Below are 16222 nucleotides of genomic sequence, written 5' to 3'. Positions count from 1 at the left end.
CTAAATTGTTATTTTGGCTTGAAAAGAGCACCATCTTTCACTGGACACTACAATTCAGGTGTCAAATAAGTATGTCTGAGAAGATGTAGAAGGTTGTCCTTTGAAAGCACGACGCTGAAAGCAATTTCCATTCTGTTCGAGTTACAGGAGATTTGTGGGCTTCCTCAGACTTTCCTTGACAGGTCAGTGAAGGTGACAAAACGCCTCAAGGCTTATACAAAAACACAGCTGTCATCCCCCTCATCTGCAGAATCGAGCGGGTGCCATTGGTATGCAGAGGAGTTACAGGAATTCTTCAAGTCCTTTTTCAAACAGACCTTTGCAAAACACCCAAGCCACATCAGTAGGAGGAGATATTTAATCAAATAGGACAAGTCGAAACAACTTTTGCCTTTAAAGTTTTTTTGAAATAGGTTTTGTGCTTTTGCTTTCCCTCCTGGGAGCATTAATCATGTCAAAGCCAGTCTCACACCCTCACACATCCGTATTTTGACATCGCTTAGGCTGTTAGTAGTTTGACGCCCACGTTAGTCTTAGTTAGTCATCCGGGCTCTGTCCAATCACAGGCCAGGACCAGACTCAAAGTAGTTTAGCCGTTAAATTTAAGAGTCTATTGTCAGCAAATTTCACACTCTTACACCATGTTTTTCAATTTCCATGTCTTCTAGAATGAAACAAGTAAGTACAAAAATATATTGCAGCGAATAAAACAGTCAAACACTGACACTAGTCTGATAAACATTAATGTTACTCCAAAATAGAAAGGAAAGATGAAGTAAGAAACTCACAGAAGACAGAATGGACATATGTCTTATAGAGGATTAGTTTATCAGTTGCAACAAAGGCGCTGCTTTCCTGTCTGGCCAGGAAACCATTAAAGGAGCCAGGTGGGATGACATTTGGGTGAAGCGACTGCCAGGTTACTACAGAGAAGGCAGCTTGGTGTCCTGCAGTGAGTACTGTGTAAGTCTGGACGCGAGGCACTGTGCGTTTGGCATTCTTCTCTGTTGTCGCTGGGATTTCAAAAAAACTTAAAGCTGAGTGTGGAGTGGATGAGGTCAGTGAAAGAAAGTCAAAATCAAGGTTGACAGCAACATTCTTGCTGAGTAAGACTGACAGGGGCGACTGTTTAGGCAGCCCAGGCAGGAGGAAAGGTTAGGGTATGTCAAGTGTGAAAGCGTGCGATTTGCTAAAGCTGTTGACTATAAATTTGACATTTTCAGATACAGCTGTGATGTCTGCCTTGCATTTTGTCTGACATCAGACCAAAGTGAGTGTTTTTAGTTGTTAATTAACCACTACAGATGTACAATTTTGTACAGAAGTTCACTCTTGTAACGTTGATTTTAAACTGGAAATAGACAGAACGTTTTTTTTTCTTCACTATATGAAGTAAATGTTAATCACACCATTGACATTTAGATTGGTTCCTTATAAACCTTGCTTTATTATGTTATTTTGTTTGCTACAGGGCATAAAATCTCCCTGACTGGCAATGCAGCCAGACTGGCAGCCTGGCATCATTTCTATCTGCTTTCAAGTCTTCATTATAGACTAAATGAATAAATAAACTCACATTTTGTCCTGTGTTGTGGGTAGTTGCCGCTGTAAGAAAAAAAACAGATAGCATTATTGTTGTCTTTGCGACGGTGGCGCCAAAAATAATACCACTTGGAAATGCTAGGGTGGTGGAGTGAGGTTGTCTGTTTCCACTTTAAGGTCATTATGTTTCTCAGCAAATCAGAAAGAAAAAGCAGAATTAAGTGTCGATGTCCCAGAGGTTTGTGGGATGGCACAGCCAAAATATTTTGTATTAAAGACAAAGGAGCCCAAGGACAAGTCCTCAGCAGAGAGTTGGTAGACATAATTTAGCTCTGCTAATGATCTCTGCGTGATGAAGATGAGAAGCAGAAGCACCGGCTCAATCTTGAGCTGCTTGAACTTCTGAAAGACAAAGCAGATTTCACCAGCCAAGTGCAAACACATGGTTGTGATATTTGGTTATCAGGAAAGGATGAAGATCTGCAGCTTCTGAGCTCCACCAGATTAGTCAGACAAGCAATACGGGTGTCACAGTGATCACACAATTGTAGAATGCATTACAGTAAAAAGAAGTCAAAGTAAGAAATGGCTACACCTGTACAGTATATAGCAAAGGTAGCAGCAGGTTCTGTATATCTGTGTTGAGTCCGATGAAACGGAGTGACTGGGGGTAATCACACATTAAGATTGCCAACTGACAGTACCCCCATCCCTCCGTCTGGGGTAGTCTGAATGCAGGGAGACCTTTGGGAGGAGATAAGGCGAAATACAGTGCAGTGATAAGGTGCATCGCCTTGTTGACATGAGCAGCAAGTGGAGGATGGAGCTCGAATAGAAGTGAAGTCAAGTGTGAGATGTGGAGATAGAAAAAGATGCAAACACCACCGGCTGCTGCGCTCCTCTGTGGACTAGACTGACGGACACCCCCGTGTTATTGTGACAACTGTTGTGACACTACAAACGCCTACTGCTATTAAAAATCCCAATCGTGTGTCACTAAGTCTGAGCAGGGTGTATATTATCCATGAGAATAAATTAAATAAGATGTTACTAAAATATATAACAAATCATGCATCTGTCACTTATTTTTTTTTGCACTCAACAAATGTCATTTTAAGAGGCATTCTCCGTATGTGCATGAAGTGTTCTTATGGCAATTTTGAAACAGGCATTGTCATTCCTGTCACTTCGATGCACAGCAGCTGATTGTTAGAGAACATGGAGGTGTAAATTGTCCCTATAGCTGTCCAACTAACCAGAGGGAGCCCGGTGCCACACAGCACCTCATTTCACTCCCATTCATGCAGCTGGCATCTATTATTTGTGCCCATCAGGGGAAGCTGCAATTTATAATTTTTTTGTCCAAATTTCAGCACCAGCACACTGCACAAGCAAACAGTGAAATCCACTCATGTTTTTGTCTTAAAATTGTACCCTCAGCGGCATCAACTAGTGGTCCATGAATATGCATGTTGTGTGTCTAATTATGTAAATTATTGGTTCATGCTAATAGTCGACATGAACAGGTAGGATTTGTACTGAGTCTGGATGAATAAAGCCGAAATGGGTGTTTTTCATTGATTGTAACTGCAGCATGTTTCTACTCCGAAGTGAATTTCTGTGGGGGAGGTTGTGAATAAGAGAGTGAGGAGAGGTAAACAGACTCGGGTCATTTGCTTCCTTCTATCACCATAAAACTCCGTCAATCACAGACTCACGGCCCCTTCAGAGACTTGTACTGCTGTGTTCGTTCCAGCGAAGCTACAAAGTCTTTGTGCAGAGTTAAACCTCGTGTTCAGTGGTCTATAGACTTACAGGCTCTGATGTTCAACCTGAGAATCCCAGAAGAAGAGGGAGAAAAGAGCCTCAATCACAACTACGATGTGAGCATTACCAAAACTGTGCATCAGTGCATCAACAAAAAGTGTCTTCTGGAAATAAAAAGGAAAAAAGCAACATCTCAATTGTATATACAGTGTGTGGACAGGTGATTCAAATCAGTGAGTCGTGAATCATGACCGCAGAAATAGAGTTCTTGGAGAGGTCAGTCATGAGGCACGAAAGCCCACCAACATCCATCTGTCCAAATCTTAGGAACCGGCAAACACAAAATAGATACATCTGCGAATAAAAATCACACAATAAAAATGTAGAGGAGGTAGAATTAGACATTTGTTTCCTCGTGGGTTCACACCCACGTGCCACTATAGTAACAAACATTGCTGTGTTTTTTCAGCTTATCTTTAAAATAATTTGCATGTGAGATTTATGTGGATGCATCATTTTATTTTGTTGTAGAAGAAGAATTCTCATTAACATTAACTATTCAATTCACAGCAAGAAAACACAGGGTAATACAGGGTAAAAACACATATGTTATAAATATATATGTATATACGTATATATATATAAAGAAACATATGTTACAAGTGTTATATGTATGTATTCTTTTTGCTTTGAACTGAATATTTATATTTCTTACACAAGGAGATTTAGAACAACTTGTAGCTCTTTCTTTCTTAAATTTTAAATGTTGCAGTTGAGTGCTACTGGGATGTATTTTTGTGTTCTTCCGCAAATGTATTGCTTGATTTAAAATGAAAGCATGTTTTTCTACATGATGATTTTCTATTTTGAGTTTGTCAGTCCCTAAAATGAGGACATCCGGATATTTGGAGACTTTCTTCAAGCAGAAATAGACAGCTTTTCAACTCTCCCTCTCCCTAGCATTTCCCTGTGGTATTACTGTTGGCACCTGTCGCAAAGACAGCGTTAGCAACATGGATGCTTCCAATCGAAATCCCATATTGAACTAGAAAGCCAGATCTCAGTGCTATGAAAAAGCAGTTAAACACCTGGTTGTATTAATATACGGGCAGGTTTTATTACTTGCTGAGTAACTTGCTTATCACTCTTGTTTTACCTCTATCACTCTCCCTTTTCACCTTTGTTGTCTCCTCCATTGGCGGGTTTCTTTTTCTTTTGCAATGTAAAGTTTCCACAGTTATTCTACCGTTACCTGGGGATAGTGACCGGGGAAAACAATGCCTTTTCTCACAAAGCAAGGCATATAGGGAATATGCCTCTACAGCCATTGTACAGTGCAATCAGTTTTTAGGTTAAAGCAAAAATGTTGTCTATTGCCAGTTTAACATAGTTTGAGCTCTTGATGTAGTCTGTTTCTATATGCATGTCGACAGCCCTGTGACCTCGCTTACTTGAATCTAATTTGAAAGGTTCTGTGTGACTGTTTAAAAAATTCCCAAACGAGGGAGCATGCACAAAGATTTAGATTCACATAATAGAAATACAAAGATTGCATCAGCATTGCGAGTGTGCAGCTCTATAGCAAACGGTCTCACACCACTCAGACACCACATTTGTTCTATTTGTTATATATTTTTGACTATATTAAATTTGACCTCAGCTAATCATGCAGCCATCTGCAAGTACTAGCACATGCAAACATTTGTCTTCAAGTGGACCACCGCTCAATACAAGATGACATGACAGCGTTGATATTTTTGCAGAGTCAGAGTAAATCAATGACAAGGGGGGATAAACACAGGTGGTATGACAGTGACAGATGATTTGAACAAGGTGTGATCACAACTACAGCTGAGAGAGGAGCTGGGCTGCTTGATTTTCAGGCACTGCAACATGCAGTTTGCATTAATGTTAACTGTGCAAAGGGTATCAAGAAAAGCTGAGAGAAGTTTTGGAAAGCACTGGTTTTCTGAAAATTGTTTGTGCACTTGATTGATTTCTTGATCATGCACTTTAACGGGAGTGGAGAGCTAATGATAGGGACAGATGTGTCACTGGTATGAAATCATTGCTTCTACCTATGACATGCATGAAGAATAGCACTGTCAAGTTCTGTTCAGCGGACGTTGTAAATATTAACATAAAATAATCATACTGCAGCTATTTTCCCTGCTTATTATATCAGCAGGGAACTACAACTTCTGTGGCTTTTCTTTTCATTTCTTTCCTCCATCCCCTGTGTGTGAATAAATGTCAAGCTTTACTGATGCTCCATAAAGGGGGCAAGGACATATGAATCTCCAAATGGAAAAGGTTAATGCATTCTTAAGTAAGTCAATGACAGCAGAGATTCTGTAAAACAGCGCCTCGGCTGCCTCGTATTCAATTGTGTATGAACAGTTCAGGGTAACATTTAGATTTTCACATCAGTTATTGGATATTTATTTACTTACTCAACTGACTTCAGTCTTAATTATTTTCTATAATCCTGGTTGCCATGTATAGCAGCCTTTTTTGCGTAGATGTAGTGACATAAAGGATAATATTATGTTATGCCTATATATTTGCAAATATACACTTCGGTACATATTCATGAGAGCAATGTGGGGGGGCCAAGAGGCATACATCATGAATTATTTAGTGTTTACTTCACATCAGATCTATCCAATATAAACAGAATTAATATTTCCCAAGTACTGCTGACATCGCTTTATGTCATCAGCTTCTGCTTTCATCAGCCAAGGAAGATGCCAGTCACTTAACTGTTGGAGCCCTGAGCACAATACACAAACAAACATAGCACATAACTTCAGACAGGAAACCCTTCATTCGTACCATGAAGAAGAAGTGTAACCATTTTTGTATGTGTGTTCTAGCCTCCATGTTGGCAAGAATGACCTGCTGACCTTCTATGATGGCGACGACCTGACAGCGAACATCCTGGGCCAATACAGCGGCACACGGCCACACTTCAAGCTCTATACCTCCATGGCCGATGTCACTATTCAGTTTCAGTCTGATCCTGCCACCAACATCTATGGCTACAACAACGGCTTTGTGGTCCACTTCTTTGGTAAGACTTTTGTTAAGCTTTGATTAAATGGGGATTTATACCATTGCATTCACGTCTCAACACCGCTGTTGTTTGAATCATCTGCCCCCTCAAGTGGTTGCCAGTTTGCTGCACCACCTAACTTTGCTAATGCTAGCTAGCTAATATTAACATTGCTAAAGCTAGCTAACATTAACATTGCTATCGCTTGCTCACAAATGTCGACATTGCAAATGTTAATGTTGTGAGTGCAAGCTTAACATCATTAACCAAGGATGTTACATTAAAACCTGAATACAGCTTTGTAGGCAGAGCCCTATTCATTCCTATGAAAGCTGCTCAGTGGTGCATGAAGCCAAAAAAGCTCAAATTTCCGGCTATAAAATTACCCGGATCTTCCCAATTGTGGGGCCCATAGAGGGTGCACAGTAGAGACTTTCTGCCAACCGAGCCGGCTAACTTGAATAGAGATAAAATTATGTAATCTTGCGCCTCTTGTAGACTTTCCAAATTTTAACGGATCAAATTCTGATTCCGGATCATTTTGCGGGGGTTGTGGCGCTCAAAAAAATGTATCTACCATTTTACAGCCGCTTCTTTTACAATGTAAGCCTATGGGAAAAATTCTTCTTGAAAGTGCACCAGGTCACCATATAGTTACACAGTAACTCTAGCTAGGTAGCTTAGCACAATCATAATAATGTTTTTAAGTAAAGAGATACCTTTTACAATCTCTGTAGATGTGTTATTATTATTAAAAAAATATTTGTCTACATAAAAATGATATCAGTATAACCTTTAATCTGGTTAACCACAATCCAAACCTTCTCTTCCTCTATGCTGGGTTTTGTAAAATGCCCATTGCCTGACAAGAAGAGTACACAATGTTACTCTTACCTAGAGCCCAGCAGGTTCCCAATTAGAAAAAAAGAGTCTATTTATTTCTCTTTCTCTTGCTGTGCCTCTGTCTGTCTTGGGGCTGATCCCAGGTGCACAGGATTTGATAACAACAAACACAGAAACACAATAATAGGGTGCACTTAAACATCAGCTGGTTTGGCCCCATGCTTTGTGTTCTTGGCCATGTATGGTGCAGTTAGGGAAGTGCAGATTGACTGGTGCCAAACCACATGCTGTGTTCCTCCCAGCAAACATCACAAGGCTCTATTTACATTCTTCTCCCAAACTGCTGCTGTTTAGTGCACACAGAACAGACAGCCTCGCAGTTGTTTTCATTCCCTGCAGAGAGGGTTGTTGCATAAAAATGCTGGGATTTTTCTCGAGGAACCTCATCATATGGTCTTGATCCCTTATAAAGAATGGAAATTTACTGCTCATTACTCAAGTGAATGTAGCATTGTTAAAATATTTCTGCATCCCAGTACCATTGTCTTTCCTCATTGTGTTGATATGAATAGGTAGGATATCTGTAATTCTAAATTTTCCATTTCCCGTTCTGTCACTCCTCTCCTCTGCACCACCGACTGCTCCGACGGCAACAGAGGTGCCGAGGAACGACACCTGTTCCGAGCTGCCCGAGATCACCAACGGCTGGAAGAGCACGTCGCACCCTGACCTCATCCACGGCACAGTCATCACCTACCAGTGCTACCCTGGATACGAGCTGGTGGGCTCTGAGATCCTCATGTGCCAGTGGGATCTCACTTGGAGTGGTGACGTGCCGAGATGTGAGGAAGGTGAGAAGAAGCACAGAAAACAAACAAACAAACAATTGCTTTTAATCCACACAGGAGAGAGCGAGCCAGAGTGACCTCACCAGAATCCTTTGGCCTTGGGTATCGTCGTGAGCAGATTAGGTTACGTAATAAAACTCATTCTGCTTTAGTCTAATCCGCACATGTTATGCAGACTTCTAGACTTTGATGGTAGCTAGCTTTTAGAATAGCTTAGTCGTCATCACAGCCCTCACTCGTATTCGTAAAATAAGTCCAAGCAAAATCGTCTAGAGGAAGGGAAACACAGCCCACAATCACAGGTTTTTTAATAGAATAGATGGTAATCATAGTAACAAATTATCATGAGGCTGATTTTTACCAAGAGGAAATAATGAAACGCCTGATCAGTCCAACAGAAAGCAGAATGTATGCAGTACCAACAGAATTAAAAAGAGAACAAATGTTTAACGCTTCCTAACGCAACTAACTGGCATTTTTCTCATGACCCCGCCTAGTAGCAGTGGTTGCAACTATGATTTACACACTTAAAGTGGGACCTACAGTATTTTAAACACCAAAGTGTGTTTACAAGTCTTGTGGAGCACTTGTAATGCATTAGAGTTGTATAAAAACTGTTTGTGGCTCCAGAGGGAGCCATACAAAATCAGATCATTTGCCTAAAGTGATGTCACTGAAGTCAGCATTGTTTGAGTCTGAATATGACACATTTGTAAATCAAATGAATCTGTCTGTGGAGCTCTGTAGCCCTCACCCTAGCAGCTGTGACTAGCACAACACATGTTAATCTCAAACCAAACTGTTGATAGTCATCTTGTGTTGTGGGTCATGTATGCGACCCTTATTTACAATTAGATTACGCCATGGTTACATACAACAATGAGCAAATGAGCAAATTAGCAAACCAGTTCAGCTAAAATAGTCATATGAAATCATACAGATAAACAAAATCAGTTGAAACAGTTACAAGCAGGTGATGGACTGTTATTAAGAACGTTCCTGAATGTCCATGAGGTAGAAGAGTTTTTAGTTTTAACTCTTTCTGCAAGTGCTTCCATGAGACCGCTACACTAAAACTAAAAGCAGTCTTTCTGAGATCAGTTCTGGCTCGAGGAGCTTGAAGAGGCAGCCAGTCACTGGAGTTCCAATGCAACATAGATGTGATGTATGACAGTAATTTTCCAATCAGACCTTCATAGATAAACCAGTGCCAGTGGTACCAGTGCTTGTTTAGACAAGGAAGAAGAATGTCTGCAGAAAGAAAGACTATATCTTAGGTTCCTCTGCATCGATTTATATCGTTTTTTAATAAAACTGTCAACAGTGTTACAGGCGTGCAAATCTAAATCGGTACTCTTTTCCACACTGTAAATAGTGCTTAAAGGCAAGGCAAGGCAAGGCATCTTTATTTATATAGCGCATTTCATACCAAGGCAACTCAATGTGCTTTACATAAAGACAAAACATAAAAAAAAGGTCCAGTGTGTAGGATTTAGGGAGTTATATGGGCAACCTTTTATATCTACAGAGGGAGCAGGTCTTCCCTCCCCTTCTTTGGAGTCTGCCATATTGCACCACAATGTTTCTACAGACAAACCAAGCACAACGCTGGAAAGGGCCTGTCACATTTTTAGTGGCCCCCATGGGGAGGGTGAGGCCAGGTGTATTCAGTTGGTTGCACACTGGACCTTTTTAATCATCTTGTTTGGCATTAATACAGGTCCTTGAAGTACCTACAGTATAATGGATTTATTTGTGCATTATCTGTTATTAAATCTGGAAAAGTAATATAACAAGAGTAATATAAATAATTATTTTCCTATGTTAAAAAGCAGCTTTACTCACTCTACTGCTACCATCACCAGTGGCAATGATAACAAATAATCATCCTCATTTCTTTCTGTGACGCACCAGTGATGACATGTCCCGACCCTGGAAATGTGGAGCACAGTCATAAGGTGCTCACGGGCACCCGCTACACTGTCGGAACGACAGTGCAGTTCGTCTGTAATAAGGGCTACGTCCTGTCTGGCAACAGCCTCCTCACCTGCTACAACCGAGATTCAGCCGCACCCAAGTGGAGCGAGAGGCTGCCCAAGTGTGTCCGTAAGTCAGAAACACGCACATCATGGACGCAAACGCACAACTAAAGCATATTTTGAAGGTGTCAATTCTGATTTTCACCTAAACCTTACTTCAATAAAGTATAAAATAAAAGGTCTATCTTGCCATTCTACGTGATAAAGAGTGTCAGTTTTTCTACTGTATAAAAAGGATATAAAAAATGTATGTGTCCTGCTGCTCAGCTGAAAAGTACGAGCCATGCAGGAACCCTGGTGCTGCCTCAACCAGCGTGCAGAGCTCTGAAAAGGCCTTTTACCAAGCAGGAGAGACGCTGAGCTTCTCCTGCCACTCAGGCTACGAGCTGCAGGGCGCGGCCACCATCTACTGTATCCCTGGACACCCGTCACAGTGGAATAGCACTCCCCCTGCCTGCAGAGGTAAACCATGCTCACACACTGCACACTGAGAAATTTTCAGCTTTTACAACTCTCAAAACCTTTGGAAATACCTAGACCTTATTTCTATGTGGTATTGATTTGTTTGCTGTTGGTGAATGCAGACTTTGAATGAAGACTTTGTACTTATTTTGTATTTGTAGTATAATAAAACGTGTAATATATGCTCTGTGCTTTTGTAGCATCCTCAACCCAATTTGTGAATGAGCGCAGGCTGGACGGTGAGTCATGTTTTGGAACATTGCAGCATCAATATATTGACATTTCTTTTTTTTTTGTGCATTTTCACAAACACAATAACTGTTTTATGTGTTTTTTTCCCCTTGTAGTTATCCAAAATATGGATTACGGCATGGAGGGAACCAATATCGCCCTTGCGGTTTTTATCCCCACTGCAATCATCTTGGTGGTTGTCCTCGGGATTTATGTCTACTTTGCAAAGTAAGTAATAACTGAAAACTTTATTCGTTTTATTCTGAATCAAATGAGCCGTTACATGATGTCCCCGCTCTCTGCTCAGACTCCAGGGGAAGTCCATCAGAATGCCTTCATCCTCGCCACCGTATGACAACATGACGGAAGAGTCAGCTTTCGACAACCCTGTGTATGAGAGCGGAGTAAGTACAGATGTCATGAGCATGCAGGACGTGGATTCACAGAACACCAGTGTGCTGTCTTGATCCCTTCCCATCTGGCTGTCAGCCTGTCATCATCTCATGGTTCACCAGCAGAGGGCACCCTCCACCTCATCTTTCATCACTGCATCAGTCATCAGTAAGAATGGTCTTAGATGATGATGTTGCTCATAAGAATGTAAAGAAAGGACGCCTTTTCTCACCTCATTGTGTAGTCAGAGGTCATTTCACTACATTATCCACCTGGAGGAGTTGGAGTGATATGTTAGACTTGCGGTACATCATTCACATTGTGGTATGTCATCTCTTTACCTGTGTCATATAAGTGTATCATGTTGTATGCTGAAACACAGTATTAATTATTATGGATCTATGTCATCTGTTGTTTGTTATTATTTAATTTACTGGTCTAAATTGTGACTGGAGCATCCTCTTATCTTTTCCCCCTGCTCCTTCAGCACTGGCAGTCTCATTCTAGATATTAAACCCTGTCAGTCTGTCCAGCTCGGCTGTACTGCTGAAGAACTATGAGGTGAGATCTCTTCCGATGATGAGGGCACATCTCACTCACTGTCACCTGACCATTCTGCAATATAGTTTTGACTGCCTCTTCCAACCTGCCACATATTCTGATGTGGTTTCACTGCAGAGGTTCAATAGACCATATTAACACGTAGGCCATTTTCCCCATGACGTCATGCTCAGGATGGGAAGCCCGAAATGCTGGGATTATGTTGTGCTGGTTGCAAGTTATATAAACATAGGGAATCTGACAAATTGTTACCGATTCACTGGTTGCCAATTGCTAACGGGCCATATTTAAAAAGGTAAAATAACATATTTGTAAACCCATGACCTAATGTTATCTATCAATCAATCAATCAATCAATCAATCAAACTTTATTTGTAGAGCGCTTTTCATACATGGTAATGTAGCTCAAAGTGCTTTACAGAAATTAAAAACAGCAGCAGCAACAATTAAAACAACAGCCCCCCCCCCCCACACACACACACACACACACACACACGCACGCACACACACACACACACATACACAGCCACACCCAGCTACTTAAAAACCCAACAGGAAAAAATAAAAAAGTGAGTAATAAACGTTAGCATTCAAACACTTCCTACCTAACATCCCTGTTTGATTACATCCAATGCATTTCACTTCCAGGCTTAAATATGTGACAAAGCTGTGTGTTGATATTTTAGAATTAATTTACACCTTTACCATGAAAAAGTAATGTTAGCTAGGAAGTGGTTGAATGCTAATGTTAGCTGTTGTCTGACAGAAGCTAACATGTAATGTAAATATGTTGTTTTATGTTGAAATTTTGCCCACTGTCACTCCAGATTTTCAAATCCATCATCATTTCTGTCACTGATCAATCAGTGAGCGGTGAAATGATAACTTTTTGCCAGATTTTCTACATTTATACGAAACCTGGAACACATCTTTACGACATTTGAGCTTCCCACCCTGACTTCAATGTCAGAGGAAAATGGCTGCCTATGAATATGGTCTATAGATGCTTTGTAGACATTTTCTGTTTTCTACAAATGGCCCGATCATCCTTTTCTTTCTGATGTCTTAAACCACATTTCAGACCAGTACAGAGCCACTGGTTGGTGAGAATATGTAACACAACATGAGACATGTGACCTCTTGTGAAAAAACAAATCATATTTGTTGACATCTTAAACTATGGATAAAACAGTTGAATGTGCTCAACCATATTTAAAAATGAATTAAACTCTCTACATTATTAAGTATCTAATGTTTTTGTTTTTAGTCTAAAAAGCTTTAGACTACTACTTTATTTGTTATTAGCAGCACTTTAAGGTTTATAACTCTGTATTTTGTTATTTGCTTGCTTTTTGAGAAGAAAAGATTGAGAAAAGATTGACGAAATAACTGAAGGTGCCAACAGAGAATGATTTGGAAAATGAAATGTCAGATTAATGGATGAGATAAACCCGGATCAATAAGGTCCCATTTCAAAATACTAGTCATTACAGATAATACTTACTGAAAAAACTGTTTTTGTCCAGCGGTACTCATTTGTTCATGTATATCAGTTCATATCATTATATTTGTTCATGAATTAAATAAAGAATGAATAAAGACGACACTTTTAATAATAAATGGTAATGGAAATTAATAGTTGTCCACCCTAAAATAACATATCCAATCTATTCTCATTATGTAATTATTTCTGTTTTTGTCATGTTTATACCAAATTGTTAGTATTGTTTTCTCATTTCATTATATTATATTATATTATGCCACCATGATAGAGTAGATACATTTTTCTCACACAGCTTGTGTTGCATGTATAAATCATTTGTTTTAATATTTCAAAGTTAATTTGACTGTGCATCATAAATTTTATTACCTCTATCATTATGACTCTTTGTTAACTGATATATGTATTTGTCTGGTCTTTACAGGACAAATGAAAAAGATTAAGAGGTGTCCATTTAGAGACCTTAAAGCAAGAATTGCTCAAGCTTTGCCTTTTGGGACCCTCTCTGCACTGCTCATCTTTTCCTCCGACCTTTTTGTTTCCTAAATGATTTCTCTCCATTTTTCTCTTTGTGTGGATTACTGTAAATATGTCTTTCTTTCCACGGTTAAACCTGTGAATCTGTGGATCACCATGGTGATATTTTTATAAAGTAAACTGCTGATGGCCGTTGGTGATTGTATGTTTTTGAGTACTTTTTGATGCCCCAGTAGCAATTAGAGATTGAGGGAAATGGTGCTTGGATTGTTGAGATCTGTTGGATACAAATTCCCCATCACCCAACACTCTTTGGAAAATTTGCCATCATTACTTTCGTTTCTTTGTGTGTACGGGTCTGCTATTTGTAAATAAACTGCCTGTCCAATATGAGTGCCTCACGACTGACTATAACCTGAGAAATCACATGTGAAGATGTTTGTAAAACTGCACATTTACGGTTTAACTATGATTTTGTATTTATAGGCCTGACATTCTTAGCACTGTGTTCAGTATTTTTCCATCTGACAGTTTTTCTTTAAGACGCATAAACAACTGATGCTGGATATTTTCCTTTCAGCTGATAAGTGGTTCATACTGCATATTGCCTCAGAGGGGTTCTCAGATACATGTTTTCCCATCAGCTATGCATTGCTCTGTTCCTCTGCCACACTGTAAAGTCTGCCTTGAAGGTCAAGTAGCAATTTGTTCATTTGTGTATCTTCCAAAATATGGTTGCACCGCAGCATTAGCACACCCTCAGATAAAACCCAGTGATAACATACAGTAACCACAGCATTCAAACGTCAGATTGATTCCTGCATAGAATCAACAGTTAAAACTGTACAGTCTGCAGATACATCCTTATGTAACAGATGGGTTTTTACTTCGGTCACATTGTCGTGGTGCATCTGCTTGTGTTAAATTTGTAGATAGACCTCATGCCCTCTGTGCATATTCCTTTATATTCTAACGAGTCTTTCTTTCAGCATCACAGCTGGTGAAACCACACACAGGAAACCAAATCACCTTCAAATATCTATAATACTCTGGTTAATAATAAAATGAATTGTTGTTTAAAGTATTTTCTTGGACTCATTAATGAGTGTTGAGTGCTGTTCATGGTTAAACACTTATTAAAGCAAGACAATAAGGTATACCTGAATGCAAATGGCTTAGATCGCATTAATTACCTCCACAGTTAAGTGTTTGATAAATAATCATCTGATATTTCCATTCAGTTAAGATGTAGGGGATTTATGATGCTTTAAAGAGACAGGCATTTAAATAGAGGACACGTTTACATGGGAAATTACAGGGTCAAATGATACAATTATTGATCAATGAATTGCATGTAGCTGCTTTGGTTTCTGGGTCATGAGTATAAATTAAACAAGTGGCTAATTCTTACATACTGCACCTTTAAAGTACTTAATATAAATCACTTAAACCTGGTCAAGAACTAGAAGCAGCAGCATAATCATAGCCATGAGTTGCCTTGAACCAATTATCCCTGTGTCACTGCAGCATACATATTCATATTCAAATGATAAACATAGCAAGTATTGTTTGAACAATATGGGAGAGAACGCTTCATTAAGTCATACAGCTGGTTACCTCTAGATGGCAGCATGGTAACAAGTAAGACGTGTACGTGAGGTAAAGTGTTTCTTCTTGAGCATTTGTTGTGCTATGCTCATACTGTAGTTCTCATTCAATTCATATTTCCAAGTCAATTCTGAAATTTGACAGGGTTTATTGAATGTTAAGTACAGGAGCAATCAAGAGCAGGCAGCAAGAACCTGCCCTAAACATGCAAAGAGAAACCAACTCTGCACTATGAGGATATGAATATTATAGAAAATTAATAGAAATAACAAAACAATTAAAATGTACAGTAAGCTATGAAATAAAGAATGATTTTCCACAGGTTATGAAGACTTCTTTACACTGTCTTGGCAATATACATCAAACTAAACTGCCAGACATGCCTTCATTATTAAAGAAACAAACCGTATGGAAAGTCTCTTTGGGCTTTAAACAAACTAAGACTTCAGCTATCCCATTGAGATTCACATAGCTGATGGGGGCGGATTGCTTTTGGCATGTTCACTAGTTTGATTAGAGAGGAAGTGCAGTTTCAGACATCCGAATGTCACATGGTTTGTTGTACATACGGTTTCCGGTTGTCTGATTTCTTTTTATATCATAAATAAACAAATTAAGTGTCATTTAAATTAAAAGGGAAGCAATGACATTGTGATGTCAATGATGTATGACATTATAGTTATATGATTGTTAGGTTATGTTACATGAATGTTATGATACACATTTGACCTAATTTCTGTTTACATAAATGGTAGAAGTAGGTACAGGTTACAATGGATATAACACGGAGGGACTTGATCCGTGATAATTATTCGATATAATTTTTTACCAGACTCTGGGGTTTAATTTGCATTATTGTTAATTAAAGCTAATAAAACTATTGATTACATGAAGT

The 16222-nt window shown here is 39.4% G+C and overlaps 1 protein-coding gene across 1 annotated transcript in view; it reads left to right on the top strand.

Moving 5' to 3' along the window:
• Nucleotides 1–11254, top strand: part of LOC141007427 (seizure protein 6 homolog) — a 101021-nt gene extending 89767 nt beyond the window's left edge. Inside the window, exons 10-16 of the mRNA XM_073479791.1 lie at nucleotides 6186–6382; nucleotides 7864–8058; nucleotides 9970–10161; nucleotides 10362–10556; nucleotides 10757–10795; nucleotides 10904–11015; nucleotides 11095–11254. Of these exons, the coding sequence (XP_073335892.1) occupies nucleotides 6186–6382; nucleotides 7864–8058; nucleotides 9970–10161; nucleotides 10362–10556; nucleotides 10757–10795; nucleotides 10904–11015; nucleotides 11095–11254 (1090 nt within the window). The remainder of the gene's footprint in view (nucleotides 1–6185; nucleotides 6383–7863; nucleotides 8059–9969; nucleotides 10162–10361; nucleotides 10557–10756; nucleotides 10796–10903; nucleotides 11016–11094) is intronic.
• The last annotated feature ends 4968 nt before the right edge of the window (nucleotides 11255–16222 follow it).

Source organism: Pagrus major, chromosome 13 (genome assembly GCF_040436345.1).
Source record: "Pagrus major chromosome 13, Pma_NU_1.0".
Taxonomy (NCBI): Eukaryota; Metazoa; Chordata; class Actinopteri; order Spariformes; family Sparidae; genus Pagrus; species Pagrus major.
This window is presented reverse-complemented; position numbering and strand designations above follow the sequence as displayed.